General features: G+C 50.0%; 1 protein-coding gene across 2 annotated transcripts; it reads left to right on the forward strand.

Moving 5' to 3' along the window:
• Nucleotides 1–1,221: 1,221 nt before the first annotated feature.
• On the forward strand, nucleotides 1,222–13,235 carry mllt1a (MLLT1 super elongation complex subunit a). 2 transcript variants are annotated; one of them, XM_029827934.1, is made up of 12 exons: nucleotides 1,222–1,353; nucleotides 4,748–4,928; nucleotides 5,180–5,262; nucleotides 5,752–5,895; nucleotides 6,085–6,210; nucleotides 6,638–7,267; nucleotides 7,421–7,511; nucleotides 7,600–7,711; nucleotides 7,868–7,967; nucleotides 8,514–8,591; nucleotides 8,834–8,905; nucleotides 8,988–13,235. In XM_029827934.1, the coding sequence occupies exons 1-12, from the start codon at nucleotides 1,342–1,344 to the stop codon at nucleotides 9,114–9,116; spliced, it is 1,758 nt and encodes a 585-aa protein (XP_029683794.1). In that variant the 5' UTR covers nucleotides 1,222–1,341; the 3' UTR covers nucleotides 9,117–13,235. The 2 variants fall into 2 exon arrangements, with proteins under 2 accessions (XP_029683794.1, XP_029683795.1); XM_029827935.1 differs by having other exon boundaries at nucleotides 8,514–8,582.
• Nucleotides 13,236–13,249: the final 14 nt, after the last annotated feature.

The following is a 13,249-nucleotide window of genomic DNA, read 5'->3' on the forward strand; positions in this document are numbered from 1 at the left end:
AGATGTATCAAAGAAACATCGGTATTTTATAAATAGCTCCTCTGCACTAAGATGTGTAAATGGAGATCTGCTGTCCACCTCAGCGTCACTGGTGTTGCTGGTAATGAGCCTCAGCTTGATGTCCCTCCACCATTCAATGAAAACAGACATTATGAGGCTGGACTGTAGGTGTTCCAAGACGCACAGACCGCATCCCGTTACTCTGATTTCTTAAACATCTAATCTGATATAACTCTGCTCTCGGTCCTCTGTATGGGACGTGGCTTCAGTTTGTGTTTCCTCCTCTCTCTCTATTCTGAATAGGAGGATTTAAAAGTTGATGCCTGAATATAAGCGGGACACCCCTGCGTTGACAGCCAGGTGGGACTTCTTTGACCGAGACTTGTCTGAGAGGTAGGCTGCATCGGTCCGTGCAGGCAGAGGGAGAAAAGCAGGCACCACACCAGTGAGAGACTGGTGACCTCCTGTCCCAGAGCTGAGGCCCGCTAATCTCACATCAAAGTCTGAGCGCAGGAGACTTGACTGCAGCGGGACTCCGCCATAAAAGAGAAGTCTCCAATCAGAAAACACACTGCTTGATTTTCACAGGACGCATTTTAAAATGGACATTAGAGACAGGGGCTTAGAAAGATCAGCCCGGCACCCTGTGGTGTAAAGTAGTTCCATTTTCTTTTGGTGATTCTCTTCATAAAAGGCCCTTCAAGTCTTCCTCTCGATCGTCTCTTCCTTTAAATCTATTCAGATCCTTCTTTTAATGTTTTACCAAAACGAACAATGGGATACAAATGTGTTCTGGCTAACGTTACAACGCAAAATCTCGCACGCAATGAAACAGTATGACTTAAGACAACGCGTTTTGCAATTTCAAATTAAATATAGATATAAGTCACGTGATGCAGAGACGTTCCAATATAAGAGTGATTGACAGCGTTATTGGTTTTGCATTGACCAGAACTAAAAGCCACCCGATCGAAGCCCGATTAATCAATTAGCCTATAGTGCATTTTACAATTGAAACAGAGCTGTAACTATTGGGACAGGCTCGCTGTCACTCGAGGAAACCGTAAGAAAATGCTTTAATTGTATTTGCAGCCGGGCGTCTGACCCGCCCCTCTCCTGCTCTGATTGGTTCCTTTTAAGGGCGCTTGAATTTTCTCGGCTCCCCATTGGCTGAGCGAGCTTTCTGTTTTGGTGGCCTGCCAGCGGTCGTCTGGAAGGGGAGGGGAGCCGTCTGCCTTCCGCTTCTGGGCTGGATTGACACACAATGAGGAGCACAGGCTGGGGAGACGCTCCGCAAACGCCGCTGTAAATAAATACAACAATCACTGAGGCCAGACAAACATGGAGAACCAGGTACGGATGGATTTTTGCTTCTCTTTAGCGTATCCGAACTTTTCCCACGTGGGGGAATGCCAGCGGGATATGCGCTGGCAAGGCTGGAATGAGTCCTCGGTTCTGCTAACCAGAGGAAAAAAAACGCTCCTGCTGCTAATGTAGTTGTTTGGCTCCGGAGCTATGCTAGCTGGGCACTCATACATCGGTATTTACCGCTAGCTAGCTCCAGCCTACTACACCATTCTGTGCCGCTGCATAGCTGTAGCCACAGCCGGGCTCACAAAGAGCTTTACACCCGGGTTTTAGCTCGCTTGGGTGTATTTTAAACGCGCACGCACCGCATTGTTCACCAGGATACAACCCCTTTGATTGGATATATTTGCCTTGCTAAACCGAGCTGGTGTGCCCCCATCTGTGTGTCGGCCTTTGGCTAAAGGCTAAGGAGCCGCTACAATGCGCCGGGAAGAAGACTGGTCGTCTCCAGGCTGGACCGGAGAGGCGGGGTGGTGTCGTCTCCTGTGCCACCGGCCGGAAAACCTTTTTATATTTAAAAATTTCAAGGCAACGCCGACCCCCATAACCTACTTAATAAACCTCCGTTACTGGTCCACACTTTAATCAAGTAATCATTAGAAAAAAACCCCAAGGTAACATGGTGGAAAAGCCTTGTTGGCAAACGTTGAACTTGAATCATGGTGACCGCACAAGCGTTGGGTGATCATGGTGTCCAATAATCCTGGATAAGACGAGCCTGCATCCTCTCCGAACCCTCGGCCCCTCCGTCCTCTTTGATAACGCTGCACGGAGGAGTCTGCAGTTCCTAAACCGGCGTCCTTCTGCAGAAGAGCCTGTTGTGTTTTACAGGGGATGTTTGTCAAAGTGCCACGGCTCATTCCAGACTACAATTCACATGGCTGACACACACGCACGCACGCCCACACACACACACACACACGCACACTTGGAAAGCAGCACAGCCACTTTCTTGGAACGGTTCCACATTCAAGGTTGGAGCTTTTGAAGTTTTAATTGCATTTGTGTGTGTTCATCCACTGGAAGTCAACTGCTCCAAGTTGAAATATTTCTCCCACCTCTGTGATGGACCTCGGCATGTCCCACGTGAACGCTTTTCTTCTCCCATTAAACAGATGCACGCCTGCTATTTTATTAGCGCGGGTCCCCGCGGATGACGGCGCCGACACCTCTCCAAACGTGCATCGAGTTTCTGGTTGATGTGACAGAATCCGTCACAGCCGGGTGGCGGGGGACGTCTCGCCGTGCGTTCTTGGGGATCTTTTTTTTCTTCCTTAATCTTTTTGTGAGGTTGGTATGTAACGGACGGCGTGCCGGTGACCGGAGCGGTCATTCGGCCCGCGGTAATCTCCGTCCAACCCCCGTGTTTCCGATCCTCACGTGTTTTCCTTGGGCGCCGCGGGCGGTGTTATTTGTGACTCCCCCCGTGGCTCTCAGGGTCCGACCGTTTTCCAGCAGAAGCGAGCTGCTTCATCTCTCCGACTCATCTCTTAGACAGACGGGTCGGTGTGCGTGACTAAGCTGGAACCCGTAGCTGTGTCAGCTGCCGCCGAGAATGTTTTTTTTTTTTCCCCTCCCTCTCACAGGGAAAGTTTTCGACTTTTCCTTTTAATCATTCATTAATTGCCAGCGATTGCCAGCGCCGCGAGGGGTTGTTATTTACATGTCAGCTGGGAGTTCATTGTTTTCGTGGGAGCGAGTGAGTCTGGCGAAATGTGTGTTTTCTCAAATCCTCTGAATCGGAGCCCTGTTTAAGAAGAGGGAGGATGCACGTTCCACCTCTCGTGTTTTCCACTTATGTATTTACAGGCAGTTTTACATTATTCAATTAAGGATCCCCCCAAAGTGTGTTTTTTTTTTACGTCCTCTCTGGATTCCTCCTCCGTCTATCGTCTCTCTCTTCTTTCATTTATCAGCAGAATTCCAGACACATTTGGCCAAACGGATAAAGTCACGGTCACCTTTGATTCAATCCCAGAAGTATTTGGACAGTGCCGTGGTGTTCTTCACGCTCACAATGGATTTAAAACAAAAGAAGAGGTGGTGGTCGCGCAGCAAACCTGGGGGGGGTTTTACTGTCCGGGAATTGCAGCCGTTCGGCCCCTGTTGTAAACGCGCTCTTGATGTTCACAAAGGCGTGTGTTGATGGCAGACTTTGATAGTGATACTCCTGCCTCTTCCACAGTCCTCTTACATTGCCTGATGTCCTGCAGCCTTTTTTTTTTTTTTTTGCTTTACCAAGTGAAGAGATTGATGGAGACACGTGATTAAAAAAAAAACAACCCACAACGCTGCATTTCACTTAATCAGTTAGTAATTTACTTCACTGTGGACAAATGGAACATCAGTTTATCAGCTCAGGGCCATTTTTAAATCCTCCATGATTTTGTTTTCTCATTTTGATCTTGTCATCGTTTCAGTCCATTTTGGTTCATGTGCTGTTTAACAGATCCAGGTGTGGAACGTGGCCGGTTTGGAAACGGTGCCGTGTAATTGAGGGAATAATCAGCAGCCTCGTTAAATCACTTGCTAGTTGCTGCCATTTTGCTGGGTCGATCCCATTCATTTCTGATACTTTGGGCTGGTATGTTTGCTGATTTCTTTTTACACTCTGTCCATATCTCGCTCCCGATTTGGCAGACGAGTCGACGGGGAGGGCGTCGTTGGTGATTGGAGGGGCTCCGCGGCTGCTGCGTGTGGGTGTGGCACAGTCTGGATTTTAAGGGCTACTGCCACAGAATTGCCGGGCAACCTGCCAGTCCCTCTCTAATCCTCCCACCCAGCCTCTGCTCACGAGCTCCACTCCAGTGTGGCCAAATCCTCACATTCTTCGGTCTTCCCCTCACTGATCTAAAGTGCCCGTCTGTCCCCTTTCATCCCCACCCTCCTCCATAGCCTCTTCACTTGGCTCGCTATGCCAGGCAACACCAGCTCTGTCCCATCGCTGTCATTGTTCTTGGCAGAGAGGCATGGGCCAGCAATGCCGCCCCCCCCCTCCTGTAAACAGTTTGAGATGTGTCTGCTCGGGGATCTAATCACTCCCATTCCACAGAGAACATCTCCACACCAGTCCAGCTTTGTGTCTGTTCCCAGTGGCTCTCATCCATTTAACACGTCCAAAATAGAGGCGTGGAGTTTATTAAAGGTCCTTTCGTGAATTAATTTATAAGACCGATCAATCCCTCCAATTAGAAAATTAAAAAAAACAATTCTACAATATTTCAAGTATTAATAAACAATCATTTGAAGGTCACTTCTTGGATTTAGACAGGATGGAGCTTAGCTGTGATGTTGCTCACTAACTCTCAAGCTTGTGTGTGCTTTTTTGCCATAAACAGTATTTTAACCACCTTTTTTCTGTATCTGCCCCTCTGATCAGTGTACAGTGCAAGTGAAGCTGGAGCTTGGCCACAGAGCCCAGTTAAGGAAGAAAGTTACATCAGAAGGCTTCACGCATGACTGGATGGTGTTTGTCAGAGGTCCAGAGACCGGCGACATCCAGCACTTTGTAGACAAGGTTGTCTTCCGCCTTCACGAGAGCTTCCCCAAACCCAAAAGAGGTGAGAGGGCGATGAGCTAAAGACGTGTGACCCGGCTCCTCTTTGGAGATTCTGCTTGCAGCGTATCGGAGTGATTTCGTGGTGCAGCTATAAAGGCAGTAAAGTCGTACTTTTCCTTAAAACATTGTGTTACATTGTGCGGCTTCATTAATGTTTGAACATATTAATCATTGTTGCCGCGTGGCCTTGTGCGGCGTCTGACCTTTCCTTGATCGCAGCGATAACGCTGTTGTAATTGCTTTTGTGTGCAGTGTGCAAGGAGCCGCCGTACAAAGTGGAGGAGTCGGGCTACGCGGGCTTCCTCATGCCAATAGAAGTTTACTTCAAGAACAAGGTGAGGCAGACGGAGGGCAATTACCGTGTGTGGTGCAATTAGTCCATTCATGGCTAATTTGAGAGGGACTAAAGCAAATCTTCAGTATGGTTTACATGTTGCAATTAGACTGTTTGTGTTGTGAAGCCACCAACATCAATAATATAAGGTCTTGTTAACTCTCATCATGTCATAAAGGGGATGTACTGTATAGATGCTCTGTGCATATTAGGTTATCATCAGCTCCAGCTCCTTCTCTTATGTGTAGTTAACCTTTAAATAGATGATAAGTCATTCAAGAAGCTGAATAAAATGCTTCAGAATAGGAGTCTTAACATCAGCAGTCAGTATTTATGTGTGTATAAGGTATCTTAGTGGGGAGAACATCAGGATGTCTCCGCACGTCCTCCATAGCTGGTCCTGGGAATGCACCAGCAGCTCCAGTTTGTCCCCTCTGTTCTTCCCGGCTACTTTGTGTGTGTGTTATAATTGTTTTTCTTCTTTCTCCAGGAGGAGCCCAGAAAAGTGTGCTTCAACTACGACCTCTTCCTTAACTTGGAGGGAAACCCCCCAGTCAACCACTTGCGCTGTGAGAAGCTCACCTTCAACAACCCCACCAAAGAGTTCAGAAGAAAACTGATCAAAGCCGGAGGGGTGAGGGCACGTGACACAGCCACTGACTGATCCGACGAGACTGTAGCCAAGAGCAACGTGCTGCTATGCTTCCGTTTCTGGGTCCAGTCAATGCTAAGAAGCTTCTTCATTAATGTTTGGTGTTAAAGTTCCACTTGAGGGGTGAATAAAAGGGGGTGTGTGCTGAAGATTTTAATGGCTCCGTTTCAGATATTAGTGGTGCCGGAGGGGGCCGAAGCTGTGTCGAGGCCCAGCCCTGATTACCCGATGCTGCCCACCATCCCCCTTTCTGCCTTCTCTGACCCCAAGAAGACCAAGACTTCTCATGTATCAAAGGTGGGTTAGAGTTCCACCGTAGTTGTCCCGCCGGTGCCACCGTCCACTCGGAGCGCTTTTTTAATTTAAGTAGAACTGTCACAACCTCCTCAGTGTCATTGATTTTTAGTTTTTATTATTTGCTTTTAATTACGGCAGCGCAGTTTGAAGAATAGGCTGGTTCAGAGCCGTAATCATCACCAGATGCTTGTGCAAATGTATGCAGGGTTGCTCAGATAGCCGATCTGCCAGGAGGGAGGCAGGGAAAATTGGAAACACGTCCCAACAGTTTCCGTTATTGTTTGTCTTTATTTTTATTAGCCTTTCACAGAGTGGAGCAGGCATGGTGCGCTCCCCGGCCGTGCACGTGCTCCTCTTAGAGGTGATGAAAGGCCTTTCTGGCCCGGGCCCGTTTCAAACCCTTTCTTGTGTGGGTTCATCGTTCCAGGAACCCAGCAAAGAAGGAAGTGGTGGCAGCAGTAAAGGACCCAAACCGCACAAGCTGACCAAGGAGCACCGCGAACGCCCCAGGAAAGACTCTGAGAGCAAAGCCACGTCGAAAGACGACAGAGATGGGGGGGGCAAGAGTCGCGACCCCTCCTCTTCCTCGTCTTCAAAGAAGCCGTCGGAGATCAAAGTGAAAGAGGAAGTGAAGGTGCTACCCAAGGCTGCCTTCAAGGAGCCTAAGCTGACCCTGAAGGAATCAAAGATGGAGGGCATGTCCCCCAAAGGAGGGGGGGCAGGGACCGCAGGGGGTGGTGGGGGAGGAGGGCCAGCGGAGTGTAAAGCTCTGGGGAAACGACCCGCCACCGTCGAGTCTCCCAAACCAAGTGCAAAGAAGCAGAAAAAGGGCAGCTCAGAGGGGCCAAAGGGGGCAACAGGCGGAGCCTTCACAGGGACGTCTCCTCGCGTTTCCTCTTCGTCTGCAGTCAGCCAGGCCTACCCCGACAAGAAGCCCCCCAAGGATAAAGGTCGCTGGGCCAAGGGCAAAAATGACACTCAGGAGCCGAAAGAGCCCAAGAAGCTCGCAGAGTCAGAAGAGTCCAACTCAGAGGAAGAAGCCTCGTCCAAATCAGAGGTATTTCAGACAAGTGGTTGTTTATTATGGCGACACAATGGAGCAGCAGAGCAACGCCCACGTCAACATTTGAACACTGATAAAACACATTCTGTGGTTCTCGATGCCAGAAAATCAATTTCTTTGATTGTTTTTTTTTGTGGTTTTGCGCAGCAGTCGGCCCCTTCGAGCCCTTCAAATTCCAGTTCCAGCTCTGACTCCAGTTCAGATTCAGACTTTGAGCCTGGACAGAAGCCAGGCCAAGGTAGAGTCTCTTCATCTCCCTCTGACAAGCAGAACGTGGTGGGTTTGTCTCTGGAGCTATGGTTGTTGACGTCCTGTCGCCCCCCCAGGTCCTCTTCGCTCTATGGTGGAGGAGATCCAGTCCGAAGAGTCGGATGACGACGACAGCACCTCGGAGGAGGAGGCGCCCATCAAGACCAACCCCCCCAACCGCGACTCTCGGTCCGTTTCCCACGATTTCCTTTAATTTAATCGAAACTCTTAACTTTTACCAGACTGGAGCCGTTTTATATCAAATAAGAACGCTCCTTTGGAAAATGTCGATGCTCTTGGTTTGTGGCTGACCTCTGACCTTATCCTGCCCCCCCCCCCCATCAGACTCAGCCTGGACAGTGAGAGTGACAGCAGCGATGGCTCGCACAGCCCCAGTCGAGACCCTGCCCCACCCCCGCAGAAACACAACTCCTCTAATAACAAAGTGAGTCACGCAGACCTCGGTTCACCTCCGGCTTTGGCCGCACGCTGGACCCGTGACAGGAAATGGACCCTGCAGCTGGACGTTTACTGTTACAGGCCCGGTCAGGGGGCGACGGGCTACTTTCTGGTTTTTATTCAGATTATTCCAACCCCCCCCCCCCCATCCCCCCCGAGTGCCACCGGTGTTCCCGTGCACACAGTCACAGCTCAGCTGCTCCGTTTCATCAGACTATTGTCCTTATCCACGTCTACACGCACACGGGACTATTGACTTATTGACTGAGGGGCGTCCGACTCTAGATGGCGTTAACCCTTTCAGCTAATGAGACTTTTCCCTCCCCTTTTATCTCACAGCCCAAACAATCGATACGCAGCCCGCTCGCAGCAGTTCAGCGGTAGAAGTGAGCTTATGAAACCATAAAGAACATATCCTGGGTCCAAAATGTATCTCCCCGGGGCGGTTGAAGCTCTGTTATATGGTTGAAGCCCCCGTTAATCTTAGCTTCTCTAATTCCCTTTTTTTTCTTCTTTAATCTGTTTCCTGCAGGTTTCGGGCAGAAAGAGTCCAGATTCCTCCTTCCGCTCAGAGAAGGTGTTGAAGAAGGGATACGACAAGGTAGGAAGGGTAAATCAACCTTTTTCTGCTTTAACTCGCACCCACACCCCCAGCGTTTGAGTTCGCGCTGCATCAGGGCGGGGACGTGATCCAGATGTGCCAACAGAAACCCGGTTGTTGACGTCTGGAATTTCTTTCCGTGGACACGATGCCCGTTGATAAATAGGATTGTTCATGATTGTGGAGCATCTGCTACGTCCGGAGAGTCTTCCCCTTGGCTTAGATTCGTGTCGACCTTTGACCTTTCACAGGCCTACACGGAAGAGCTGGTGGACCTCCACCGCAGGCTGATGGCTCTGCGGGAGCGGAACGTCCTGCAGCAGGTGAGCGTTCGAGGCTCCGCCTGCCTAAACCGGCGGTGACCATCCCAAAGATGTCCCAACGTCTCCGTCTCTCCCCCCGCAGATCGTCAACCTGATCGAGGAGACGGGCCACTTCAACGTGACCAACACCACCTTTGACTTCGACCTGTTTTCACTGGACGAGTCCACCGTCCGCAAACTACAGAGCTACCTGGAGGCCACGGCCACGTGACAGGAAGCCCGGACCCCCGGTGGGGGCAGACGCGCCACCGCGGCTCCTCTTTTGTCAAGGAGGGGGCGAGCAGCCACATCTGTGGCAGCTGTCTCGCAGGCTTGACTTGGATCCTACAGAGACCACCACACGGAGAGAGACGCTGGAGCAAAGACGAGCACATAGGAAGATGCAGCGCCATCAGGTGGTGCTGTGGAGGAAGCTGTGGGGGGGGGACGAGCAGCAACGGCTGACTGGTTCAAGTTTTCACTACACTTTTCTCTTTTTTTTTTGGTTGTTTTTTTTTTTTTTTTTGTCTGTCTGTGCAGAGCTGTGGAATGCACCCCCACACCCCCTCCCTCACCCTCCTGCACTCATATGGCTCCCGCCTTTGCAAAGCCAATACCCTCCTCCTCCTCCTCCGCCTCTTCTTCCTCTTCCTCCCCCATCATGAGCACACTCCTCCCAGAACACTCCACTCCCCCCCCCCCCCCCCCCGCTGTCAGCTGGAGCTCATTTCTCTCCTGACGTCTCGTGTGTGTGCGGGGGCGTGCGTATGTGTGCATGTGAGGACTTTCCAGAGGACATGTTGCCTTTGTGGTTACCGACTTCTCCGAGTTCGAACAGCCGACCCCCACTCCCCCCCCCCCCCCCCCCCCCCCCCCAAAGCATGAAACAACAGAAAACGTCAAACGGAAGTCATTTGAACTCGCCCCAGATTCAAAGTTAAGCCATATCCAACCCTCGGTAAACGACTACGAGACGTATCGACCTCCCGGTCCGCAGTCGTAGGCTGAGCTCGATGAAGCCGGCGGAGCCACAGCGAGTCGCCGTCAGGTCCTTAAATATCCAAGGCTGATGAGTGAAAGGGGTCGTTTTCAAGCGTGTTGATTAGCACACGTCTGGTTACACTTAGACACTACATGACATGACGCTGAGTCGTGTGTGTGTGTGTGCGCGTACATGAGTGTGTCTGTCTTGAATGCTATTTTTTTTCTTTCCTGAAACGTTCTTTTAACCCCCCCCCCCCCCCTTCCCAACACTTCCTCGCACTGAAAGCTGAGCCTTGACCTCCTACCAACAGCTACACTTCCCACCGGACCCCCCCCCCCTCCCCCCAGCTCCCATACTGGCGCGCATGAAAGGGCTCGACTGCTCGTGGTTGCTCCCAAATTCGCCTTCAGAGTGGCTGCGCAGGGTGGGGGGGGGGGTTATAGGAAAAGAAAACAAAAGCCGTGAAAAAGTAGCCATACCTTTCTCCCAGAATCCAAAAATGTTGAAAATTAGGGGCCATGCTTTTTTACATTTTATTTTTCTACAAGTGCATATTATGTATTTATTCCCAGATTTGGATGAAGCTGACCTGTAAGCGATGAATGTATATTGCTTTTACTTTTCTACGGCTTGCAACAGCCCCTCTCTAGTGCCTTCTTCTGTGACCTGCATTGTGTGCGTGTGTGTGGGTGAGTGAGAGGAGGAGGGGGGGTGTATGCTCTGTTAGCCATGGTCACACAAATCGGGAACACTCCCCCGCCCAAAAAAAAAGTGTGTGGATTTTGAGAAAATCCAGTATTGTCCTCGTAGGTCCTCACCTCTGTGTCTTTGTCGGCTGTTGCCTTTTTATCAGTACCATCATTTTTCACCTACAGTCACGGTTTTACAACTTTCCGACCTTCTGCAGGAGGTGTGTGTTAGGCCCCCCCCATCAGTTAGCTCTGGTCCCGGTCGCTTCGCCCGTCTGGTGTTTTGAGCGGAGGGACGAGGAATTGATTTTAGTTGCTTCCAGGCACTTACAAAAAAAAAAAAAAAAAGAAGAAGCTGAAGGAGATGCTTATGTTTTTTGGTTCCTCCCTCCAATTAATGTAGGAAATGATGTGACTGGGGGCTGAATCGCAGCAGGTTCAGCAGTGACGGGTCTCAGAAAGCTGGCTCATTTCAACACAACCTACTGTTGCCCTTAGCAACACGCTAACGCGTCTTTAGCCCCAGGCCAGACAGTTAAGTAGCCTTTAATCACAGGTGGATTTGCTGGATGAGAGTTCCACAACAGTATTCTTGTACCCACAGGATGGTTTTTTTCTGGCCGAATCTCCGTTCGTACCCTTGCATCCTTGTTCCTGCGGTGTGAACAGGAGGAAGCGCTAATTGTTGCCCCCCCGCCGTGCGAAAGGACCTGATGTTATCACACCTGAATGAAGCGCATTACTGTAAATATTTGCTCAGACTGATGTAAATATCTGTAAATATTGTGATTTACTGTACAAGCTCGTCTTTGCTGTAACCTCGCGGGGGGGGGGGTCGTGACCTTTCTCCTGCTGCACTGACGTCGTCTCTCGCACCAACAGTCGTACGTTAAACTGAGTCAGTTTTCCAGACCCGTTTCCCTTGTCGTTGGTTTTTGCTGCTTGGTTCAGGCCCCAGACGCGTGGCCCTCGGCGCCCCCTCCCCCCGTCCCCCCACCCCCCCCCACGTCTTCTTTCTGCATCAGTGTTATTCTGACGTTTTGATAGCTTTAACGCGTCTCTCCTGTCTGGCTCAGCCAACTGTGAACGCACTCCTCGGTTTGTGTTTTTGTGTTTTAAGCCCGCCCAAGTAAAACCAGGATCGACGCCACCTTACGTGCCCTGAAACCCGCCCCCCCTCCCTCGCATCTTTCCTGCTCCCACCCTCCAGGTGTGCCTGTCAGCAGAATTCCAGGCCGTAAATACCGAGACTGAACTGTGCGTTTGTCAGCAACGGGAGGTTTATTTCATTTTCTTTATTAAAACAAACAAACAAACAAAAAAAAACCCCTCCCCTGCCTCCGATCTGTTCGGGAAAGGGTCGTGAACTCTGCCCTTTGACCAGACGTTCACTCAGTTCCTTGCTGTGGCGGTGGAGGGGGGGGGGGGGGCTACGGAGGGACTGGGGTCGAGTCCCTCTCTGTCCAGTCAACGTTTTATTTATGGATCTCTGCACTTTTGGCTGTGATGACTTCAGTACTTAAGTAGTTACCTAAACTGTATTTTTAAGGATTTTATACAATATTTACATGCAATACGATATGAATTGAGTTTTTTCTTTGCCAACTATTGTTTGTTTTTCCTTATTTAATTGTCTACTCTGGCATGATATGTTGCTATATTCAATGTCCCATCGGATCGATTCCAGGCTGAAAACGTTGTCGGGGAACGTTCCCGGTTTGTTTGCGTGTGTCAGGATTCTGTTGACTGAAGCTGGTGTTGGAGACTATGTACTGGACGACCCGTACGCGGTGGCACCCGCTGCTCCCAGTAGGAGGAACTGGGCCAGAATGACGACGACCAGCGTCCATATTTTGGTTCAGGGAACTATTACGTTGTTTGTTCGGAGTCGTTTCGTGATTTTTCTCCTGATTTTATTGTCTTGAGTCTGAAACACATCATAGGAAAATGGGAGTTTTTCATAGAGCTCCTGGCACTGGAATTAATTCTGACTTCATTTCTCCCCCCCCACATATAGATCAGATCAGGTCTATTGATCTGAGATCAGTCCTGCAGCCAATAGCTTTGACTTCAATGGCCTCTTTCTCCATGGCAACGGTGATGTTTTACATCCGTCCACCCTGAACACAAACTCTTGCTGATGGTGACGAGCACGGACCATCTTCAACCGTTTTCATCTGTGACCCTTCTTCCTGTGAGGTGTTTCTGCTAGAGAAGAGCATTTCAACTCAGGGGGGGCTTTAGACTCTGGAGCAAATTGAGCGGGGGGGGGGGGGGGGGCACGTGCCGTTGGGATCAGTCCCTGCGTCTGTCAAGATTTGATTTTATTTTTTTAAAACTGGGTCAAAAAGGAAGAGTGAACCCTCAACTGTGTTCCAGCTGAGCTACAAATGAGAACAAACGAACTGGATTTCAGAACAATTTGGTATTTTTGAAAATGAAAAGGAACAAAACTTGGCATTACGATGCCACCATGTGGCCATACGATGCAAGTTAAGGACAAAACGTGTTCTTTTAATGTTATTTTTTATTTTGAAATCATATTAATAATAAAGTCATTAAGTACTGTTTCACGCATGCGTCCCGTCTGTGAGCCCGAGTGTGACCCGGCCAGGGTCGTCCAGAGGTCACGCGATGGTGAATGGAGATGCGGGGTGAAAAGGACGAGCGGCGTGATGCAATGACCATCCA

This window comes from Takifugu rubripes, chromosome 20 (genome assembly GCF_901000725.2).
Source record: "Takifugu rubripes chromosome 20, fTakRub1.2, whole genome shotgun sequence".
Taxonomy (NCBI): domain Eukaryota; kingdom Metazoa; phylum Chordata; class Actinopteri; order Tetraodontiformes; family Tetraodontidae; genus Takifugu; species Takifugu rubripes.